This window comes from Brassica napus, chromosome C2 (genome assembly GCF_020379485.1).
Source record: "Brassica napus cultivar Da-Ae chromosome C2, Da-Ae, whole genome shotgun sequence".
In the NCBI taxonomy this organism is placed as follows: Eukaryota; Viridiplantae; Streptophyta; class Magnoliopsida; order Brassicales; family Brassicaceae; genus Brassica; species Brassica napus.
The window spans coordinates 3,684,537-3,705,185 of NC_063445.1; the positions used below are offsets into that span (position 1 = coordinate 3,684,537).

A 20,649-nucleotide genomic window follows, 5' to 3' on the forward strand; every position below is an offset into this window, starting at 1 on the left:
ATGTTACATAAGCCATCTTAAAAAAAAATAAAAAAATAACTACGTATATGAAAAGGAGATGGATAAGACAAGAGACCACAAAGGCAACATAAGTCTCGACAAAAACTAGAATCTAACGCTCGAGAATGATTCCATCTCTTCCGTGTGGGACTTGCGTATTTGTGCGTCACTTCCATAAGTATACACGTCAATACGTTATTTTCATTGTAATAAACTAAGAACTAAAAAACAAAGAATCAATAAAAAAAGATTCAGAAAACTTGAAATGACGAATATAGCCACCATATCATTCGTCAGCCTCCTATATTAAATAAACACCATCTCTCTCATTTGTCTCAACCTCCCATATCCATTGTCCCATATATCTCAAACAAAGAGAGAACTCAAGGATTCAGCAAGTAGTTACGTTATTATCATCGGTGGAGGTAGAAGATGTTGGGAATTTTCAGCGGAGCTATAGTATCGCTACCGGAAGAGCTGGTTGCAGCCGGCAGTCGAACTCCGTCTCCAAAGACAACCGGGGCGACTCTAGTTAACAAGTTCGTCGAGAAAAACCCATCCGCTGTGTCCGTACAAGTCGGCGACTATGTGCAGCTTGCGTATACCCACCACAAAGAGAGTCCTCTCCGGCCGAGGTGAGTCGCCGGCGATTTACTTATATAATTTAAGTCTTTGGAATTAGCTTCATGATGATTCCAGTGAAATCATCGTCGAGCGTTTTAATTTCATTGAGTTTAAAATCAATTATTTTTTAAAAAAAATCACTACAAGAAGACAATAATAAATATACATTTTTTACGAAAAAAAATAAATAATAAAAATACAACAACGTAGGGAGTCAAGTTGCATGTATCGACCAGTTGAACCCTATTTCGTCTTATTTTCTTATCAGAAGAGAAGATTAGTAAAAATCACTGACTATTTTTTAATGGTGTAGATAATTTTGTTTTGTATAAAAGTCTAGATTCTGATCGACATAATGGGGTTATTTAAGGGTGACGTGTGGTGTGGTGTGGTGTGGTGTGGTGCGTGGTCCCAAACAATAATGAAAGTCCAAATATTGTATCTAATATATTATTTTGAGAAACAGCATAGCTAACTTATAAAATTTATAGATCCTAGTTATATGGAATATGGTTCATATAGGAAAACTAAAGTTTTAAAATATCTGAATATTTATCCAAAGTAAAGATTCCAATTGGTAGTTCTTTCAATCTTTGTGTAGTCATCACAGAATCAAAATCAAGTAACGTATTTACATGTTATTTTCATGACCTAAAAATATAAGATTGGGAGATCCAAAAAAAAATAGATACCTTAAAATATATAAAAAATAGTACTTCACTTGTCGGTGGAACACAAGAACAAAGCTGTGTAGATCACCAAAGATGATTCACAAGCTTCTCATGACTCATAACTGAATTGTTCATGTCAAAGAGACTTGGATTCTATTTGGAAGTCATTAACCCCAAAACTTAGACAAAACTTGGTCCTTGTTCATAGACAGAGACGTCTACATGCGCATGAATCACATTAATGAACGGATAATAGATAACTATATGAGTTATTTTTCTTAGTAAATAGTCAAATACCAATGATGTGGTACAATCACTATTTACTATCCACAAAATAAATTTTCTCAGAGGGGATGACCAACCAGCACCATGTGGTAAAAAATGATATCTCAAAATTCATCCACAAATCTATATAGTTAAAAGAATCATAAGAGAATAAGTATTTTTGGATGTGACATGGTATGGCCAGTCTACAAAAGCAGTTTTGATTGGTCCACCAAACCCTATGAGGCTATGATAACCCCACAACTATTATTTATTGATTGCCTTATGAATTATTATTATGCCTCACATTCTTAGTACCTTTTGATCAAATTGGTTTAAAAGTCTAAACCTTTGTTTTGCTCCTCTAGAGATCTCAAATTGAGTTAATATGAACTCTGTGGATATAATATATAGGCTTATGCTTGTCTTAAAGATGGGTTTTCTCGAATTTATGCAGGTCATTTGGGGCTAAAGATGAGATATTCTGCTTGTTCCAAGGCTCACTTGACAACCTAGGAAGCTTGAAGCAGCAATATGGGCTTGCAAAGAATGCAAACGAGGTTCTCTTGGTCATCGAGGCTTACAAGACTCTCCGTGACAGAGCTCCTTACCCGGCTAACCACGTAGTGTCTCACCTAAGTGGCGATTTCGCCTTTGTGGTCTTTGATAAATCAACCTCCACACTGTTTGTAGCCTCTGTAAGTTCATTTTAATCCCCCTTTTTTACTGTGCGGTAAATTGAATTTGGTGGTAAAACTCTGATTTTAATTTGCTGCAGGACCAAGTTGGTAAGGTTCCATTGTATTGGGGGATAACAGCTGATGGATATGTAGCATTTGCTGATGATCTTGACTTGCTAAAAGGTGCTTGTGGGAAATCACTTGCTTCTTTCCCTCAAGGTTGGTTTTTCTTTTTTTTTTTAAGTTCAAGAATTTAAGACACTGCAAGCTATAATAGCGATTTGAATGGTTGTCTATGTCGCAGGCTGTTTCTACTCGACTGCATTAGGTGGGCTTAGGAGCTTTGAGAATCCTAAGAACAAGATCACTGCCATTCCTGCTAAAGAGGAAGAGATTTGGGGAGCTACCTTCAAGGTGATTGATTGATTCTCCAAGAACATATCATATCTGGTTTTTATTTTTTTTCCAGTAACATTTTTAAGAAAGCTCATAACACAAACAATGGTGGTGGAACACAGGTGGAAGGAGCAACAGTTCTTGCAGACTGAGAAAGAGAACTCTAACAGCAAAAATAAATAATGATGTAGAAAAAAACAAGCTGTCCTATGAGTTCTTTAAAGCTATCAATGGTTGGTGATGGTGTGTGTAGTGTCGTATCTCTCCTTTGTCTTTTGTTTCTTTGTACAGCCAATGTCTGTCTCTTCTGGTGTTTTTAGTGTCTTCGTCCCAATAAATTAACTCTCTTAATGTTTGCATCTCCTGTTTTTCTCGTAAAATTCTCAGACATGGATATGTATGAAGTTATACTGAGATTGGCATAGAATGGATCCTTAATATTGAGTAGTAATCGTTATTTCATAATCACAACAGTCACTGAGAAGAACAATACTGAGACGAAAGAGAACAGGAACATCTTTTGAAGTTTCTCACAGACATTAAGGTGTAGTGGAAGGCAAGACCAACTCTAGTGTTCTGCAGATTAAGATGCAGGGCAGATATCCTCCAAACTGTAGAAAGAAGCAAATATATAAATGCCCAAAAAAAATGCTTCGTGGATTCTCTGATGGCAGCAGCTTCAGTACTAATAAACAAATCAATACCTCTCCCCTAAACATTCAATAATGTCGCTTGTGAGAGTTGATCTCTTATGTTTTGTAAAAGCCAGAGATGTAGCCTTTCTCAGCAGTCCAGATGCAGCTATGCATCCCAATATGGCTGGATTCTCCGAGAGACTGGAAATTTTCAGAGAGCGTCAAAAACAAAATGAGAAAAAAAAAAAACTCAATAAAACATATGATGAAGGAGATATCTAACAACCTTTCATGACCTGATATAAGCTGTTGCGACCATGACAAAAACACTGCAACACTAGATGAAAACAAATACATGTAGAACGACTATTAGTGGGCTACACAAGTTTAGACTTTTTAACCGGAGCAATCTAATGATATTAGATCAAAGAATAGCGAACTCACCTCCCAGAGAGAATATCACCTTGTCCACCACATCGCCTTGGAGAACCATATATGCTCACTGATTTTACTGCAAGAAATAGACATAACCACACTTGACATTCTCAAAAAAATTCTAACATAGAGAAAGGATAAGAGAAAAAGTCACTCACCTATCTCCCCATTGCTTATAAGATCAGATTTGCCTTTCCTCAGAATCGTTACGCCACCAATCCTGAATGACACATGCGTCTAATATCATTACACCAGATTTAGTTCTGAAAGTCATCAGTTCAGCCTAGGTCTGTGTGGAAATACTTCTAACTACATGGCTTTTGGATACTTCTAAACTGAGTTTTGTACTTACTGACTGGCCAAAGAACGTAGTTGATCTTCAGCATTCTCTTCATCCACTTCACAGTTCAGCACTCTCTGAACCAAACGCTTATACTCGTTCACATTCGGAGTCAAGACAGCAAGCGGATAGCTGTTGACAAGATCAATTGAATTTGTTACAAGAAACAGCCCGTCCTGCAGAATCGTTGAAGAGATCAAACATAATAAAAGATTTGGGAGGAAGAGATTAATCTGATATTCTGATCCAATCTTTAAGGTCTATGTAACTGCTTACCCCATCTACAACAAAAGGAACACTGAACTTCTTGGCAAGAAGCATGATTTTACTCACACATTCCTGCAAACACAGAGTCCTCAAGTCAAACACCAAAGCCATAGTAAACTCAAATTACATAATGTGGTGAGAGATGAATCTGTACCAGGAGAAACGGATCCCTTCCCAAGCCAGGACCAATCACAAGACAATCAAATCTTTCCATCCATTTATCCACTTCTCCAACCACTCTCTCCTGGACTTGTCTCTTCTCTTCTTCACTGAAGTGACTACATCATAACAAAACATTGAGATCATGAAATTCACTTAATAACAAACAAACGTGTGGACTGGGAATATATTCACCTGACGGTGTAAGATTCTTCAAGAACAGGGTGAACTATAAGCTCAGGACTATAGCTCTTTATAACAGGAGCTGCGTCTTTCGTGCAGAAGACATGAGACAAGTCAGCACCCTACAGAGGTTTACGGAGACAAGACCAAAGATTAGTCTAAAGAATCTGTTGTGATGAGGCTCTAATAAGAAACGAAACGAAACTACTGACGATCTTTAAAGCAGAAATGGCGGCGAAGTAGGGAGCTCCTGTGTATTCACGACAGCCTCCGATCACAGCTATCTTCCCTAAACACAAGATCCGTTTACAAAACATGAGCTTTACATAAAAAAGACTCAAACTTTGAAATTCAAATTTGATTCAAAACCGATGATAAAGTAAAAGAGATGAAGGTAAGTTTGTAACCAGCTTGGCCTTTGTGTCGTTTAAGGTCGAGCGATGGCGTCACGAGTCTCAGAACACTCTCAGCGTCTGCCTCCGTTGTGGAGCTCATTTCTCTGGTGAGCTTGGGGGAGAATTAAACTTTGAGCCACAAAGCGTTCTTCTGTCACGGTCTGATTTGGGCTGTAATGGGCCGTGACAGTTGAAGAAGGTGAATGAGAGAAACTCAACCGCACCGGAAGAGGAACCCTCTGTCTCGTTTGGTGGGTCTTACTTATTAATTAGGGAAAGAAAACGCTTTTGGAGTTGGAGTTGGAGAGAGAGAGAGAGAGAGAGAGAGGGGGGGGAAGAAAATGAAGAGGACGGCGATGGACAACGCGATTCGATCATCGGTGGTGGTGTTGGGATCACTGGCGTTCGGGTACATGTCGCTGGAGCTTGGATACAAGCCTTTTCTTGAAAAGGCTGAACAATACGAACGATTTGTTCAATCTCAAGCTTCTCAGCACCAACAACAACAACAACAAGAAGGTCTTGTATTCACTCTCTCTCTCTCTCTCTCAAAGTTCGATTCTTTCGTTTGCGTTTGTGTAATCAGAGATAGATTGATGCCGTGAATGATTGATGGCTAGTTGATGCTCTGGATTGTGGAAGTTATTAATGCCTCTAGAACAATCTCGTGATGCTCAAATCTTCTGCCTTTGCTAGGATTCAAGTGAATGGTTGATAGTTAGTTGAGACTTCTTAGTTTTTTTTTTTTGAGAATTGGCACTATTGCAAAAGAATGTATGGATCTATTCTGCTGATCACCAATCAAAACACTTTCACGCTAATGTAGTGTGAGAACACGAGAAGATGATTGGCCATTTTAGACTTCTTTTTTGCTTCTTCTGAATACACTTTCTCCCTTCAGTTTGTTTCCTTGCGATGAGTGAGCGTTTTATGTTCTTAGTGATTGCTGTCTTATATGTAATCCATGGTGTCTGTTTAGAAGCTCTAACTTAGAACTTTGAGTGTTCGTAATGTTTTTTCTTACTTCCCTGATCTTGTAGATGGTCAAGAAGAAGGGAGATGGGACAATAACAATATCGAGGGGTGGGAGGAGAAAAAGTAGATGACAGAACCTATGAATGTGCAAGGAAGAGACCTTGTTGCTTCTTTTGTTTTCTTGATCTCAGATCAAATCTGTAACCATCATTCGCTCAGTCTTACCCCAAGTATAGTACAATTTCTCTAAATTTTTTTAATGAAGCTTTTAAATTGAAGGACTTGTAAGAACAGCAACGGTACACAATCTCTGTTCTTTACGATAATGGCTTAATCTGAAGCGAGCCATGAACATTGTAAAGTCAAACTACAGTTAGTTGTTCAAATATGTTTTATTCTAAAACAACATTTTCCTTTATTTTTCTAAATCCATACAATCACTTTTAGCTTCCACTATGCACTGAAATACAAATAATTTATATCAAAAAAAAAATACAGTTCTTGACTTGACTTGGCGGTATCCTAATGTTTCCTTATCATTTTCTACCAAGTGGATCCATCTGATGTAAGGAAGCAGACCGGAGATTCTGGAAAGGCCTTTGACATAGCCTGTGTGGGAAAAGAAGAAAAGATGAAGGCATGGAGGCAAGCTTTGAATGATGTCGCGGGTATAGCTGGTTATCACTCTAGAAACTGGTTCGTTCACTTTTACTTTTACTTCCACTTTGCTTATTATGTGTACATGATGACTCTTTTAATGAATAGCCTCTGTTTTTGTTAGTGACAATGAAGCTGATTTGATCAACAAAGTTGCCTCAGACGTCACGGCTGTGCTGGGTTTTACACCATCAAAAGACTTTGATGACTTTGTTGGCATAGGAGCTCGTATCATAGAGATAAAATCCAAGTTCATCCTACAATCAGACAAAGTTAAGGTGATTGTGGTTGCGGGGCCTGCCGGGATTGGGAAGACGACCACTGCCAGAGTCTTATACAACCAACTCTCTCTTAGTTTTCCATTTAGCACTTTTTTGGAGAATATCAGAGGAAATTATGAGAAGCCTTGTGGTAATGACTATCAGTTGAAGTTGAGTTTGCAGAAAAACTTGTTGTCTCAAATATTCAACCAAAAGGATATTGTGGTTGGTCACTTAGGAGTGGCTCAAGAAATGCTGAGGGACAAAAAGGTGTTGGTTGTTCTTGATGAAGTGGATAGCTGGTGGCAACTAGAGGAAATGGCAAACAAACGTGGATGGTTTGGTCCTGGAAGTATGCTTATCATTACAACCGAAGATAGAAACCTTCTCAATAAACTCAGATTGGGGATCGATCATATCTACGATATGAAATTTCCAACTAGAAAGGAGTCTCTTCAGATCTTTTGCCAATATGCTTTTGGTCAAAAGTCTCCAGATTATGGTTTTGAAAGTCTTGCTAGGGAAGTTACTGGACTTGCTGGTGATCTTGTAATAATATCAAGTACTCTGTTTTTGTATATGAAAACTGTAATTCGTTCAATGAAAACAAATGGCTGTTAAAATAGTCTTACAGAGAAAACAATGAACTCCTACAAATAAGCAACTACTTGAACAAGCTTGGACCTAAAGACTCGGTACTGACTTCGTGCTAAACGCACTACTATTATTAACTTAAACAAATAAACACGACAAAGACCAATTCAAACTTCAACGACTTCAAACTTCCAACGGCTCTCATCTCTTTGATTTGCTCCAACAAACCCTCCCTAAACTAAACTTGATCCTCAAGTTTCAGCTTATCCTTAGCTGAGCAAATCCCAAGCTTGATTCTCATCTTCTCGAACACTTCTCTGCGCAAAGGCTTCGTGAAAATGTCTGCAACTTGTTCCTCTGTTCCGCAATGCTCCAAACTCACTTCACCTTCATTCACCAAGTCACGTAGGAAGTGAAACCTTACCCCAATATGCTTGCATCTCCCATGAAACACTGGATTCTTTGATAACTTGATTGTGGAAGTGTTATCGCAAAGAATGACTGTGCTTCCATCTGCTTCATACCCCAGCTCCTTCATGACTCTCTTAAACCAGATAGCTTGACACGCACATGTTGAAGCAGCCACATACTCAGCTTCGGTAGTTGACAACGTCACAATGGGTTGCTTCTTGGAGCACCATGCCACTGCTGCGTTGTCTAGCAAGAACACATAGCCTGAGGTACTCTTCCTGCTATCGATGTCCCCTGCGAAGTCACTGTCAGTGTAGACAAGTAACTCTCCAGTTCCTTGTCCATCGTACCAAATACCAAAATCAGCTGTCCCCTTCAGATACCTCAACACCTTCTTGACAGCTTGCGCATGTAGCTTTGTGGGACTTGCCATAAAGCGACTCAGAAGACTTACAGAGAACTGAAGGTCAGGTCTCGTGGTTGTGATGTACATGAGGCTTCCAATCATCTGCTTGTAGAGTGTTGCATCTACTCTTTCTCCTTCCTTATTCATATCAAGCTTCTCTCCTGGTAGCATCGGATTGGCAACTGGATTGCAGTCTTCCATGTCAAAGCGCTTCAGAATCTCTCGAGCATACTTCGCTTGTGATATGTGAATCCCAGTTGACATCTGATGCACTTCTAGCCCCAGAAAGTACCTCATCTTACCAAGATCAGTCATGTTGAATTCTTGTTGCATTGATCTCTTAAACTCCATCATCATTGTGAGATCACTTCCTGTGTAAATCAGGTCATCGACATAGACACTAACAATCAAGATGTTACCTTGATCATTGACCTTTAAGAACAACGTCTCCTCGTTCTGTGACTTAGTGAAACCAGACTTCATGAAGTACTCTTCAATGCGGCTAAACCAGGCCCTTGGAGCTTGCTTCAACCCATACAGTGCCTTGTGGAGCTTGTAAACTTCATCTTCTTGTCCCTCTACCACATATCCTTTCGGCTGCTGTATGTAGACATCTTCTGTGAGTACACCATGGAGAAAAGCAGACTTGACATCGAGCTGGTATATGATCCATCCTCTCTGTGCTGCAGTAGACAGAATAGTTCGTATAGTATCCATTCGAGCAACAGGAGCATATACCTCAGTGTAGTCGATTCCATGCTCTTGAGAGTATCCCTTCGCTACCAGCCTTGCTTTGCACTTGATCACCTCTCCAAGCTCATTCAGCTTTGTTTTGTATATCCACTTCACGCCAATACACTTCGCTTCATTAGGTAGTGAGCAGAGCTCCCAAGTTTGATTCTTCTCGATGGAATTGATTTCTTCATCCATTGCTTCTCTCCACTTTGAGCTCTTCTCTGCTTCCTCAAAGGTAGATGGATCTGTTGAGTTCATCTCCACCATGTTAACCTCTTCCTCTTCATCATCTATGTTCTCCACGACATGAACATAGTCCCTTAAGTAACTTGGAGGCCTTCTGATTCTTCCCTCCCTGGCTTCCACCGTATGCTCATTCTGATCTTCTTGTGGTGTCTGACCATTATCATTTCCTTCCTCACCAGCGTCACCTTCTTCATCACTCTCTTCCCAAACCAGATCATCACCACTCCAGGTCAGAGCTTCCTCTGCATCATGATCCTTCTCCCAGTCCCATCCTTTTGTCTCCTCAAATACCACATCACGACTCGTCATCACCTTCTTGGTCTTTGGGTTGTAAAGTCTGTAACCCTTAGACTCTTCGGAGAAGCCAATTAGAACACATGGTGTGCTCTTATCATCGAGTTTGGTTCTTCTCTGATCCGAGATGTGGACATGTGCAATGCATCCCCAGACTCTGAAGTGTTCCACGCTTGGTTTGATTCCACTCCAAGCTTCCTGAGGTGTGATGTTCTTAACAGCCACGGTAGGGCACCTATTAAGAACATAGAACGTCCATCTCACCGCCTCTGTCCAGAAGACCCTTGGTACCTTCTTGTTTGCGATCATGGACCTGACCATGTTCATCACAGTGCAGTTCTTTCTCTCTGCAATCCCGTTCTGCTGCGGAGTGTAGGGAGTGGTCAACTGTCTCCTGATTCCTTGCTCCTTGCAGTAGTTTGAGAACTCCGTTGATATGTACTCTCCTCCCCTATCAGTTCTCAGACCTTTGATGTGTTTCTCAGTCTCTGTCTCCACCATCTTCTTGAAGATTTTGAAATGATCAAAAGCTTCTGATTTCTCATTCAGGAAATACACCCACCCCTTCCTACTGTAATCATCAATGAAACAAAGGATGTACCTCATTCCACTGTTGGATATAGGACTGATGGGACCACATATATCAGAGTGGATGAGCTCCAACACTCCTTCTGCTCTCCATGAGCTCTTCTTAGGCATGGGCTTTCTCGGTTGCTTCCCCACTAAGCAATCTGAGCAAGTGAACTTCTGAGCTTCGAAGTTTGGGAGCCCTCTCACCATGTTTTTACTCTGCAGTGTCTTCATTCCTTGGTGACTGAGATGACCATAGCGCTCGTGCCACAGTCTTGCTATGTCATCAGTTGTTGTCTGCAGGCATCGACGTTCACTGGATTCTGCAACATCTTTACCTTGATCAATCAGCATGAACATGCGATTTGCACTCATCTTACTTTCTGCTATCAAGCCCTTCTCTTCATGATAGATTTTGCAGACTCCACTCTGAATGATGATCGTGATTTTCTTCTCCTGCAGCTGTCCCAAGCTCAGAAGGTTGTTCTTTAGTTCTGGTACGTAGTACACATCACTTATCATGTAGCTTGCACCATTGAACATCAGCTTCAGGTTCCCTTTTCCAACAACCTCCATCCTCTTGTTGTTGCCTAGCTTGACTGAATGACTGAATTTCTCATCAAGCGTGGAGAACAATCTCTTGTCTCCGCTCATATGATTTGAGCAACCTGAGTCAAGAAACCATACTTTCTTCCTTAAGCTCTCTTGTCTCTCAGAACCAACCATTAGTGAGTGCACAACGACTTGGTTGCCTGCCTCCTCTTGATGCACTTCATCAATCTCCAGTTCCTCAACAAACGCCATCAGTAGCATCTCTTCATCTTCAAGATCTGCATAATTTGCCTCTTCTTCCCACTTTGGACATTCATTCTGGAAATGACCAAGCTTGTGGCACTTGTAGCACTCCACTGTGCTCTTGTTGAATGTAGTCCTGCCACGACCTCGTCCTCTACCTCTTGCGAAAGACCCTCTGCCTCTGGATCCCATTCCTCTCCCATGTGTGATCTTTAGTACTTGATCATCACCTTTCTCACTCTTCTTAAACTTCTGCTCGTGAACCACCAAAGAACTCTGCAGTTCATCTAATGTGACGGTCTCAATGTCTTTGGATTCTTCAATTGATACCACCACATACATGAACTTCTCACTGAGAGTTCTGAGAATCTTCTCAACCACCTTTGAGTCTGTCATGACCTCACCATTGCTCCTCATTTGATTGGTAATTCCCAACACACGCTTGAAGTATTCCTCAATACTTTCACTCTCCTTCATCTCCAAGACTTCAAAATCTCTTCTCAACTTCTGCAGTAGCGATCTCTTCACTCGAGCATTGCCACCATACTTTGATTTCATTGAATCCCAGATGATCTTAGACGTTCTTCTGTCCAAGATCTGCTCAAACGTCACCCTGTCAATGCTCTGGTACAAGTAGTGCTTGACCTTGTGATCGTCAGTCCTGCTGTTCTCCAGTTGCAGGCTCTGTTCTGCAGTCAGCACTGTTGCATCTGCAGGTTCTTCAACACCGGTTTCAATCGTACTCCATAGTCCCTTGGCTCGGAAGAAGTTCTCCATAACTTCACTCCAGTGATCCCAATGTCCATCGAACTGCGGCAGTTTCATTTTGTCGTCTCCCATCTCTCTTTTTCTAAGCACAGAGCTCTGATACCAATTTGTAATAATATCAAGTACTCTGTTTTTGTATATGAAAACTGTAATTCGTTCAATGAAAACAAATGGCTGTTAAAATAGTCTTACAGAGAAAACAATGAACTCCTACAAATAAGCAACTACTTGAACAAGCTTGGACCTAAAGACTCGGTACTGACTTCGTGCTAAACGCACTACTATTATTAACTTAAACAAATAAACACGACAAAGACCAATTCAAACTTCAACGACTTCAAACTTCCAACGGCTCTCATCTCTTTGATTTGCTCCAACAGATCTTCCTCTAGCCCTGAGAGTTATGGGATCATATCTGCGAGGAATGTCCGAGGAGGAGTGGATAGACGCACTACCAAGGCTCACGTCTAGCCTTGACAGAGAAATTGAATCAACTTTAAGATTTAGCTACGACGCCTTAAATGATAAAGATAAAGCTCTTTTCCTGCACATTGCATGTTTCTTTTCTTCTTCCAACTGCAAGGTTGATAGTGTTAAGAGGTGTCTTAAAAAAAGCGAGTTGGACGTCATCCATGGGCTTCAAGTCTTAGCTGATAAATCTCTTATATCTATAGGTTACAGCGGATCCATAAGGATGCATAGTTTACTTCAACAAATGGGTAGAGAAATTGTCAATAAAAAGTCTTCGGAGGAGCCTGGAAAGCGACAGTTCTTGTGGGATGACAAAGAAATTTCTGATGTACTTGAAGAAAATACTGTAAGTTTCTTATTTATCAGCAGTCTTCTGTTTCCTTGGGTTTTTAAGCTGAGATTTATTAGTTCTTGTTGAATAATCTCTTCTTAGGGTACTGGAACTGTTCTAGGCATATTGTTGGATACATCATGGGGAAAGGAAATGCATATACATAAAACCTCTTTCGATGGGATGAATAATCTCCAGTTTCTAGAAGTCAGCTCAAGGACCTTATGCATACCCGAGGGCCTCAACTGTCTTCCAGACAAACTCAGATTTCTGCATTGGAATAGCTGTCCATTGAGATTTTGGCCTTCCAAGTTCTCTGGCAAGTTTCTTGTCGAACTAATCATGCAAGATAGCATTTTTGAGAATCTTTGGGAGGGAATCAAAGTAAGAATATTTAGCATTTTTTTTTTGTATTTTATTGAGTGTAAAGCCCTATTATTCATTTCTCTAAAACTTATCTCTCGTTTTTTGTAGCAATAATCGAGTGGGAGCCTGACTTGAAGCGCAGTTGAGATTACGAACAGACTTCAACATTGACTACATTTTGCCGATATGTCTACCGGAGAAGGCTTTTACATCTCCTATATCATTGCGTATCAACTGTAAATGTTTCGAGACTATTCCAGATTGCATCGTACGTCTGTCCGGACTAATTAAGCTTGACGTCAGAGGATGCAGCCAGCTCGTAGCACCTCCACCGCTTCCAGGTTCCCTTCTATCTCTAGGTGCACGTGGTTGTCAATCCTTGGAGCGAATAGACTCTTCTTTTCAAAACCCAAATATATGCCTGGACTTTGCTTACTGCTTCAACCTGAATCGAAAATCAAGAAATCTCATAGAGACATCAGCTTGCAAATATGCGCTCTTACCGGGTAAAGACGTGCCTGCACACTTCACTCACCGAGCTACTTCAGGTTCCCTAACCATCAGTTTGACTCCAACACCTCTTCCTTCCTCCTTCAGATTCAAAGCTTTGCATCTTGCTGTCACAAAACAATATTTATTCCATGGGTAACCGTATTGAAATGGCTAGGAAGGTAAACAGAATGGCCACACTGTGCAATATGTATCAAACCAACTCCACCATATTCCAGATCTATATGGATATGTAGAGCATCTGTATATATTTGAAGATTCTTTCTCTCTAGACCAGGATTGCCCTGAGGCCGGAGAAAATACTTTCTACGAGCTTTCTTTTGTGTTCATAGTCGATAATAAAGCCTGGAAAGTCAAAAGCTGCGGTGTAGAAATTTTGGAGGTCCCTTCATTGTTCTATTGACGGAAAAGAAAGTGAAGACGAAGACTCTATGGGCATAATGAAACTGAAGGAGAATAATCTGGATGTGATGAGGGTGTAGAGACCAGGAAACATAGATACTGATTGCGCAGAAACGCGTGATTTGTTGAGTCATGCACAGGTGTTGATGATTCTGCGGATCACCAATCAGATCACCCAAGCTAATGCATTGAGAAGATGACTGGTCATTTTAGAGTGTTTTTCTGAATACTCTTTCCTCCTTCAGTTTGTTTCCTAATGGTGTGTTTCCTTGGATGAGTGAGCTCTTTGTGTTCGTAGCCCTTTCTTCTTAAATCTAATCTATGGTCTGTTAGAAGCTCTAACATAGAACACTTTATGTTCTTAGAACACTCCAGTTTTCTTTCAATTCAGGGGAGGGGATTGGAGAAGCGGAGGAACATGTCATATAGAGACACCGCCTGATTTTGGAGCCTCTCTGGTTCCATCATGACATGGGAACATACAAGAAAAGTTCAAAGATGGTTAAACTAAAACTGTTGAACATAACGGCTACGGCTGCTCAAAGAAACGATAACTACCCATCACTGTACTACCTGGGCTCAGCTGCGGCTGGTCCTGCACCAGTCCACAAGCAAGACTGCAACCATTAGTGTCTCCCTGGAGTTCCTGATTTGCGGAATGAGCTCCTTTTTGCGTTGTCTCTTAAGCATGAAGGTTCTTCAAGATCAAACAATGGTGATTCAGATACATATCGTCTGGTAAACAACATCTTCTCGCTCTTGTAGCTTGTTAGGGTGATTAGGTTAATTGGGTGGGGATATTTGGTTGTAACTTACAACTTGTAAAATACATCTCATTACCTTCAAAGCTTTGAGTGACGTCATCAGTTAAACAACATGTCACTAGAAGCAAACAACCAAGGCTTATGAGTTATGACAATCAAAACGGTTTTTTCATCTCGAGTCTTCTTCTTTTTCTTTGCGTCTATAAGAGTTTAAGGTAGGTGATATGATATGAACTCCATGATTCCTTTTACTCGGAAAGTGAATGATAAACAGATAATTGTGTACATATACCTTATAGACCATCAAGCTTGCCTTGGGAAATAGTTTATATGAACTATCATCAAGTAGGATAGGCGTGTGACCCTACTTTCACTCAAAACACTATCCTCAAACCATATCATAAATAGAGATTCTCCATCTCTACAAAATCCAAATTGTGTATTGTCCATTTCCTCAATTGCCTACCACAAGCTGTCTTTAGATGTGGCTGTTTTAGGATCTCACAGCCCTAAGACCATGATTATCGCATAAGCGATCCTTAGGTTTTTTTTTTTTTTTCTTAAAAAAAAAAAATTAAAAATAAACCAATCGCGGGCCGCCACGTGTCGGTGAGGTCCACAAACAGTGCCAAAACCCCCCCAATTACCGATCCTTATTTGGTGATTTCGGGAAGTGGTTTTTAAAATTTTTGTGGGATCCACGCGTCAGTGGAACCCACATTTTGTCAAAAAACTCTCTAAGAGCAACATTATTGGTGGGATGAAGAGAGAGAGGGAGAGAGTCCCTTGTTCTGCTTTTTTTTTTTTTGGTCATTAGAGAGTAAGGGACATCCCTTAATTAAGGGCTTTTCCCTTCTATTTCTTCCTCGGTCCCCACCTCATTCCCCTAAGGAATGCCTTAAGAGACTCCCTATAATGTTGGTCTAAAGATTTTGGGATGTTGATGCTCTTAGCTCATCACAAAGATTTCCTTAGTTTTTGTTCTTTTTTGTTTTTGTTTTTGTTTTTGTTTTGTTAATATCATGATGAATAATGAAAACCAACACTTGTTGGTTCAGTTCAGTTATATTGATAGTAATTTAGTAAAGCTATAAAAGTTTTTGGTCAAATATGAGATATATGTAAATTTAATAAAAACAGAGTGGATATGGGTTGTTTGTGAACTTTTATTTGTCTTTTCAACATTTAACAACTGGATAACATCAATGCACAACCTCCTTCTGTCCTTCATGTTGTGTGGGACTTAGCCAGATTAGATTTACATAGTTCAAATCTCTTTCTTTTTTTTTCCTCTGACCCCACTCTCCCCACCCACATGCTCCTCTTCTCTCTTCCTCTCTCAAAGGGCCAATATTTTCTTGCCTATATATTTGACTCTTTCAACATTCCCTCAGACTCCACTTCAAGCAAAGAAATAACACAAGACATACAAAGTGTTAGGAAAACTAAGATATATATGGCTATGGAGTTAGAGCTTGATGATGATGTCTTCTTTGCAGACATAAGCAAACAGATCTCTCTTCTTATTATGGATGAAGATGAACAGTTAAACCCTGTTTCTCTCTCTACATCCTCTCTTGCGTTCCAGGTTTGTTCCTCTTAATCTCTCTCTCAGAAGTTTAAAACATACTTCTCTCTAACTGTCTGTTTCTTGAATCTTTGTGGAAACAGGGCATGTTCAGAGGAAGCTATCAAACGGCTCCATATATGTATCATAAAGAACCAAGCAAAGGAACTGGTGTGTTCATCCCTAAATCTTCTCAGTCCAGAAGAAGACTTCATCATCCGAAGCAAGGTAGGTTTAGTTCCTTCAACGCCAAGCAACACAACTCTATTCATCAAAACAGACAACTGTATCAGAACAACTCAAGGAGTACTCTCACCACTCACAACAACAACAAGAGCAGCATGATCACTAGTAATGTTCATGCTTCTATGGCAAGAAGAAGCTACAGAGATGCAGCATCTATCTACACTTGATTAATTTGTAACAAATATTATTCATGGTTTTTGTGTGATTGATTCATATGACTATATATATATTCTATAGATGCATAAGATTTATTTGTTTGTAAATCAGCGAAGAATAAAGCGTTCTTTCTTCTGTAAGGAAGGTCTTGTTCCAAGTTTGTTCTTGTTTTAATGTAATTTTTTCTTGTCATTTTAGAGATATTCATTGACTTCTCTCCTTTTGTAAAATATGTCTTAAGCATTAAATTAAAAATCAAGTTATGAAATCTTGTTGGGTGATTACAACTAATAGTGATGGAGGAATGTGTAAAGACAAGACCCATGTGGAATGAGCAAATGTTCTGTGTCTCTCTCTAACTTTGTCCAATCAATCAAAATATCTTTTGGACATCCCAGACGAGTTTGCCACACTGACTGAATATATAAAAAGATCAGATCTAATAACTAAGAGGTCCAAAAAGACTGTCACAAGCTCACACACCTTCTGTCATGCCACTCCCACTCACATGCCCATCTCTCTCTCTCATAATTCATTCTCATTCCCTTATTCTTTCTACTTAGGCTTCGAATGTTTTAATCCGCACCGCAGTTAATACTAAAAAAAATATTTACATATACCATATATCTATACATTTTTATAACTGTTAGAACCGTATTGCAGTTGAACCGCTTGTCCCGCACCGCTCAATCCGCTGTTACCATTGGAAACCTTAGAGCAAAATAATATGATTGTGATCTCCTACTTTTCCATTAAAACATCTTATTAGTTTCAGCTTTCAGGACATATCACATATCCACCTTTTCCTTTGTTTCTTTAATTGTTTTTTTTTAAATAATACAAGCTCACACAGACAATACTGATTAATCTAAATATTAACCAAACTCCCAACATCAAACATTAATAAAACATATTCCCTTCCGTATCAGTTTAACTGATGTTTAAGGATTTTGATTTTGTTTCAAAATAAGTGATGTTCTCACAATTCTAGGTAAAATTTAATGTCATTTGAAAATTTTGACCAATTATAAAATACTGCATTTTTTTCTTATTGGTTGAATTAGTTTTATTTAATGTTATTTTCTGTAACTATAGCCAATTACGTAAAAATTTGTATTTTCTTAATATTTGTACAAGAATCTTAAACACCTCTTAAAATGATACAGAGGGAGTAGATGCTAGGGAAATGGTAATAAAGAAGTAGTGAACATACAGACAAACTATATTTAAATGCACATTAATATCAATAGCAGCCAACAACCTTCAAGACAAGATTCGAAAACACATAGTTACTTTGATTCATACATAATATATAAACTATGATATATTTTATGTGGCGGTGGAATCATTACAAGATTCTTTTCGTTGTGTACTACTTACTACATAATAGTAAGAGATATATTTCGGTGATTAGAGAGTTTTAACTTTTAACATAATAGTAAGATATATATTTCGGTGATTAGAGAGCTCTAAACGTTGAAGTTATATTCGGTGGTGGCTTGTTTTTCCAATGGGAATGGTATAAAACCATAGAAAATGGAGCACATAACAAGTTAGCTTGGCCAGCAAGATGTATAATAAGCCCAAGCATAGTTGCATAAGTACAGTGAGCAAGCTCATTGCTTCTCCTTCCAAACTTGGACTTTTGTGTTTGCAATTGGATTTCAAATTTGTTTTATAAGTCCATTACAAAGTTGTGTGATAAAATTGCAAAATTGGTCCAAAATCAACTTTCAGTAAATTTAAAAAGTAACTTTTTTTAACACCAAAATAAGTAAAATTTATTAACGACACTAAACCATAACATACCATACCAAACCGCGCCGGAAGATTTGGTCCCAAAGCTCAATTTCGTTATCCTTCTTCTCCCTTTCGCCAGAGGTGCTCTCATCAATGGCGTCCCACCAGCTTCTCTCTGTTCCTCACTTCTCCCTCCTCTCTAAAGTCTCATCCTTTCATCCTCCCCTCCTATCAACACCAGGAAAACTCTCTCTCTTTCACCCTACTACTTGTTCTCCTCTCCAATCCTCCTCCACTTCTCGGATTACTAACCTCCAAGCCGTCACCAACACTTGCTCTGAAATCGAAAGCAACGCTCCCACAGAAACAACTGCTTTGACTCTACGAAACATCTGCCAAGGCTTTGTCCCCGAACACATTTTACACAGGCAAGCTCTGTTTTTTTTGTTTTTTCGCTTAAAAGCTCTGTTTTTACACAGGCAAGCTCTGTTTTTTGTTCCCCGGTAAAAAAATTGATTCGAATAAGTAATAAAGTTCGAAACTTGTGAACTGGGTTTTGCTAGAATGGAGGAGATTGGGTTTGTCTTTCCAACAGATATTCAAAGAGAAGCTCTTCCTACTCTGTTCACTGGCCGTGATTGCATCCTCCATGCCCAAGTCTCTTCCTTTATATCCATCATTGCTCTTTATTTTGTTACAGAACACAGTTATGTTTTTTGGTGATGTAGACAGGCTCAGGCAAGACATTGACGTACCTGTTACTCATACTCTCTCTTATAAATCCTCAACGATCTTCTGTGCAAGCTGTGGTTGTTGTTCCCACTCGGGAGCTCGGTATGCAAGTAAGACTATATGCCTTGATTTTGAATGAGTTTTACTTTTCTTATATGGACATTCTTGCCTCTTTTGTGGTTTAGGTTACAAAGGTTGCTCGAATGTTGGCTGCAAAATCAACGGATGCTGAGGTGAAAGGATGTACAGTTATGGCTCTCTTAGATGGTGGGATGCTAAGAAGGCACAAAAGCTGGCTCAAGGTTCGGACTCAAAAGCGTTCTTGAAGGCTTTTAGACTATTCTTCTTGTGAGTTAGCTTAGCAAGTTTAACTCTTTTTTTTTTTTCAGGCTGAGCCACCAGCAATTGTGGTTGCTACGGTTGCAAGTTTGTGCCACATGCTTGAAAAGCACATACTTAGACTTGACTCGGTGAAAGTTCTTGTTGTGGATGAGGTAAAGACTCCATAGCAAATGATAGTCAGATGCTGTTCTGTACATTGAACATCATGTTGAGAATAGTTTCTGTCACTTGTTGGTAGGTTGATTTCTTATTCTACTCATCTAAACAAGCCGGTCCTGTGAGGAAGCTTCTGACTTCATTTTCTTCATGCGATAAACGTCAGACGGTTTTCGCCAGTGCTTCCATTCCCCAGCATAAACATTTTGTGCATGACTGTATGCAGCAAAAGTGGACAAAGGTTTGCCTATTAAGGATTTGAGCTACTGTTAGATTAATACTACCCTCCTGACTCTATATTTTCTGTAGAGGGATGTTGTTCATATTCATGTTAGCGCAATCACGCCCATGCCTTTGTGCCTTCTTCACAAATTTGTAGTAAGATCTAACTTGTTCTGACTTCTCTCTGTCTAAATATTGAGCTGTTAGTTACATCTGATCTGTGTTTTGGCAGGTGTGTGGGAAGAAAAACAAGCATCAAGTACTGCTCGCCTTGTTAGAGTCTGATGCTCCTGAATCAGCTATTATTTTCGTCGGAGAGCAGGTTTTTGAAAACCTCTGACTTCACCTATTCTAAACCATTTAACACCCTTTCCCTCTTTCTACTTTTCAGTCTGAGAAGTCAAAGAAGGCTGGAAACGATCCTTCCACAACTCTACTTATTGAATTCCTCAAAACTTCATATAATGGCTCTCTTGAGATCCTCCTACTAGAGGAAGACATGAATTTCAATTCACGAGCAGCTTCGTTAACAGAAATCCGGCAAGGAGGAGGGTTTCTTCTTGTGTCTACTGATATTGCAGCAAGGGGGATTGATCTACCGGAAACAACTCACATCTTCAACTTTGATCTCCCACAGACAGCTACAGATTATCTTCACCGAGCTGGAAGAGCTGGTCGAAAACCCTTTTCGGATAGGAAGTGCATTGTTACCAACCTGATCACCTCTGAGGAAAGATTTGTCTTGCAAAGATTCGAAAATGAACTAATGTTCAGCTGCCAGGAACTGATGTTTTAGGTACATATCCATTTTTTTCATAACCACCAATACATGTGAGTCAAAACATCATCTGCTTCAACTGATTAGTTACATGGAATGATTATAT

General features: G+C 39.5%; 4 protein-coding genes and 1 pseudogene across 5 annotated transcripts; 4 read left to right on the forward strand and 1 right to left on the reverse strand.

The window, feature by feature from the left end:
• The first annotated feature begins 291 nt into the window (after nucleotides 1–291).
• LOC106431464 (stem-specific protein TSJT1) lies at nucleotides 292–2,996 on the forward strand. Its single transcript, XM_048746461.1, has 5 exons — nucleotides 292–635; nucleotides 2,017–2,257; nucleotides 2,338–2,458; nucleotides 2,544–2,653; nucleotides 2,758–2,996. Exons 1-5 carry the CDS (start codon nucleotides 433–435, stop codon nucleotides 2,785–2,787), a joined length of 705 nt encoding a protein of 234 aa, XP_048602418.1. The 5' UTR covers nucleotides 292–432; the 3' UTR covers nucleotides 2,788–2,996.
• A 55-nt stretch (nucleotides 2,997–3,051) lies between these two features.
• Nucleotides 3,052–5,312, reverse strand: LOC106431463 (ATP-dependent (S)-NAD(P)H-hydrate dehydratase). 2 transcript variants are annotated; one of them, XM_048746460.1, is made up of 11 exons: nucleotides 5,062–5,312; nucleotides 4,867–4,943; nucleotides 4,667–4,776; nucleotides 4,467–4,581; nucleotides 4,322–4,384; nucleotides 4,058–4,221; nucleotides 3,864–3,925; nucleotides 3,715–3,781; nucleotides 3,557–3,607; nucleotides 3,340–3,471; nucleotides 3,052–3,246 (listed from the first exon to the last, which is right to left on the reverse strand). In XM_048746460.1, the coding sequence occupies exons 1-11, from the start codon at nucleotides 5,147–5,149 to the stop codon at nucleotides 3,219–3,221; spliced, it is 957 nt and encodes a 318-aa protein (XP_048602417.1). In that variant the 5' UTR covers nucleotides 5,150–5,312; the 3' UTR covers nucleotides 3,052–3,218. The 2 variants fall into 2 exon arrangements, with proteins under 2 accessions (XP_048602417.1, XP_013727724.2); XM_013872270.3 differs by having other exon boundaries at nucleotides 4,467–4,590.
• Nucleotides 5,313–6,562: 1,250 nt separating this feature from the next.
• On the forward strand, nucleotides 6,563–14,776 carry LOC125581771 (annotated as a pseudogene).
• Nucleotides 14,777–15,909: 1,133 nt separating this feature from the next.
• BNAANNG08740D lies at nucleotides 15,910–16,841 on the forward strand. The gene is made up of 2 exons (XM_013872254.3): nucleotides 15,910–16,192; nucleotides 16,276–16,841. The coding sequence occupies exons 1-2, from the start codon at nucleotides 15,920–15,922 to the stop codon at nucleotides 16,582–16,584; spliced, it is 582 nt and encodes a 193-aa protein (XP_013727708.2). The 5' UTR covers nucleotides 15,910–15,919; the 3' UTR covers nucleotides 16,585–16,841.
• Nucleotides 16,842–18,386: 1,545 nt separating this feature from the next.
• On the forward strand, nucleotides 18,387–20,589 carry LOC125575036 (DEAD-box ATP-dependent RNA helicase 58, chloroplastic-like; the record flags this gene model as incomplete). The annotated part of the gene is given in 9 exon segments (XM_048746462.1): nucleotides 18,387–18,741; nucleotides 18,877–18,970; nucleotides 19,042–19,155; nucleotides 19,231–19,347; nucleotides 19,435–19,539; nucleotides 19,626–19,784; nucleotides 19,853–19,921; nucleotides 19,998–20,087; nucleotides 20,157–20,589. Coding segments are annotated over 9 exon segments (1,428 nt in total). The 5' UTR covers nucleotides 18,387–18,466.
• Nucleotides 20,590–20,649: the final 60 nt, after the last annotated feature.